A 2,334-nucleotide genomic window follows, 5' to 3' on the forward strand; every position below is an offset into this window, starting at 1 on the left:
TGGTAACAGATGATAGGATGAGGGGGAATGGTTTGAAGCTGTGCCAGGGCAGGTTTAGGTTAGAAAAATTTCTTCACCGGAAGGGTTGTCAGGCTCTGGAATGGGCTGCCCAGGGAAATGGTCAAGTCCCCATCCCTGGAGGTATTTAAAAGAAGGGTAGATGAGGTGCTTAGTGCCAGGGTTTAGTGGTGGGATGGCAGGGTTAGGTTAAAGGTTGGACTCGATGATCTCAAAGGTCTTTTCCAACCAAAGTGATTCTATGATTCTATGACTTAGGAGACTTGGAAATAGCTCCAAGCTTATCCGAATGGGAAGCAGCAGCCGCCAAGGCTGCTGAGGGAGAGGACTCCCCTACTGACCCCAGCCGGTGCCAGCAGAGGGAGGGTGATGAGGAAGGGGGGGGGTCACTCAAGGAACTTGCAGGTCGTGCAGTGCAGCTTCTAGTGTGTAGAGCTGATCCCAAATGGGCTGCGACCTGCAGGACTCAAATCCCTGCTCCCGTCACTGGGAGCACGCGCTCCGCCTCCCCACGGCAGGCGGGGAAGGGTTTCCCCCCCAAAGGGCTTCTGCAAACCTTTGCTACTTCTGTCGCCCTCCGAAAAGTTCCCAAGTCTTTTCTTTTTTTTTTTTCTTTTCTTTCTTTTTTTTTTTTCTTTCTTTCTTTCTTTTTTTTTTCTTTTCTCTTTTTTTCCTCCGTTAAATAAGTAGTTCATACATTCGGGGCTGTGACAGTTCTACAAAGGAGAAAAACACTTGAACATATTTGTATTAAAATACAGTGTCCCTCCTTTCTCTTTGCATCCCCCGCCCTCTGATTTCTCAAACATAGCTACATTTATCAAGATAATAAGCTTCAGGTTTTGTACTAAGAGATCTATTTTCATGTCATCCTGGCATAGTCCTGACTGACTGAGCTAGTAAGATCCTTAAAAAAAAATGAATTTAGGATCAATAATATTTATAGCTCCATTTATAAAGCAGGAGTCAAAAGCATGTATAATGCTGAATTTATTAAGGGAACTTACACTAGGGATTCTGTTTACTAGCCTCTAATCCTACCTCTACTTTCTTTTTTTTTCTTTCTTTCTTTTTTTTTTTTTCCTTCTTTCTTTTTCTTTTTCCTTCCTTCTTTCTTTTTCTTTTTCCTTCCTTCTTTCTTTTTCTTTTTCCTTTGTGGTTTTTTTTGTATCAGTTACAAAAATAATCATTTGGAATCTGTGCTGACCGCTTTCTGGCACGCAGCTCGTTTCCCAGTGCCGAAACATCACTTCATACCCAACAGTTATTTGATATTCTATCTTCTGGTAAAAAAAAAACAAACAAACCAACCCTGTGAACTGCTGTAGTTTGTTTTGGTTGTATTCTAGTGGGGGGTTTGGGTTGTTTTGGTTGGGTTTTTTGTGAAGTCCAAATAAACTCATTTATCTTTCCCTGGCACGCAGGGAATAGTAGCATAGTAAAAAGAAACGTGTGGTTCCTGTTGCGTTCGTTAAAAGGTTTAAGTTTTTGGTATGTTGTTTTAAAATCCGCTGTCGAAACGAGGCGAGCTGGTGTGGTTTGTCTTGTCTGGTTGTCGGTACGAACGATACGCGGGGTAGAGCGCTCATTAACGGCGCTGGTTGCGTGGTTTGGGGGTCTCTTTTCTAACAGGGCTGGCTGTTTTTTTTTATGTGACAACAGTTGGCTGGGGAAGCGACCAAGGGATCGGAGGATTTGGAGAAGAACCAGGAATTAAAGCACAGCTAACGAACCTTATTCGATCTGTACGAACCGTTATGAGAGGTAAGGTGGCGATCTTTTGTTTGAACATTATTGTCTGGGACACTGGGCTTCTGCGCTTTAACGAAGTAACCTCAGCATTTTGACTCCTTGTCTTTTACCGACCAGCTGCTTGTCATTTCCAGTCCTGCGCGTTCCCTTCCTTCACACGTGGACGCTGTGTAGGAGGGCACGGGCCCCAGCTTCCCCCCCCTAAAACATAAAACGTTCCCTGGCTCTGGCTTGCGGTGCCGCTGCTGCGCCTTTGTCTTCCTTGGAGTTTGGGAGCTGGGGGGGAAGCTTGGTGATCAATCAGTGTGCAGTTAGCTTCGCCTTGGTTAAATTCAATTTTATGTGAAGTATCTGGCGAGGGAAATGCAGCTCCTGCGGTTCTTAAAAGGTAAGCCAGGCTTATGTGCCCCAAAGGATGGGGGGGAAAAATAGACTTTAATTTGTAAGTTACTGATCATTTTCTTCACTACAAAGCACACCAAAAATGCCTTTTATTATAGAATCGTTTAGGTTGGAAAAGCCCTTTAAGCTCCCCCAGCCCAACCGTTCCCCTACCCCTGCCAT

General features: G+C 44.5%; 1 protein-coding gene across 1 annotated transcript in view; it reads left to right on the forward strand.

Moving 5' to 3' along the window:
- The window catches only part of IER3IP1 (immediate early response 3 interacting protein 1), a 10,152-nt gene that overhangs the window by 5,662 nt on the left and 2,156 nt on the right, over positions 1–2,334 (forward strand). Inside the window, exon 2 of the mRNA XM_035903090.1 lies at positions 1,609–1,782. Within this exon, the coding sequence (XP_035758983.1) occupies positions 1,609–1,782 (174 nt within the window). The remainder of the gene's footprint in view (positions 1–1,608; positions 1,783–2,334) is intronic.

This window comes from Egretta garzetta, unplaced genomic scaffold (genome assembly GCF_000687185.1).
Source record: "Egretta garzetta isolate BGI_Z169 unplaced genomic scaffold, ASM68718v1 scaffold179, whole genome shotgun sequence".
NCBI lineage: Eukaryota > Metazoa > Chordata > Aves > Pelecaniformes > Ardeidae > Egretta > Egretta garzetta.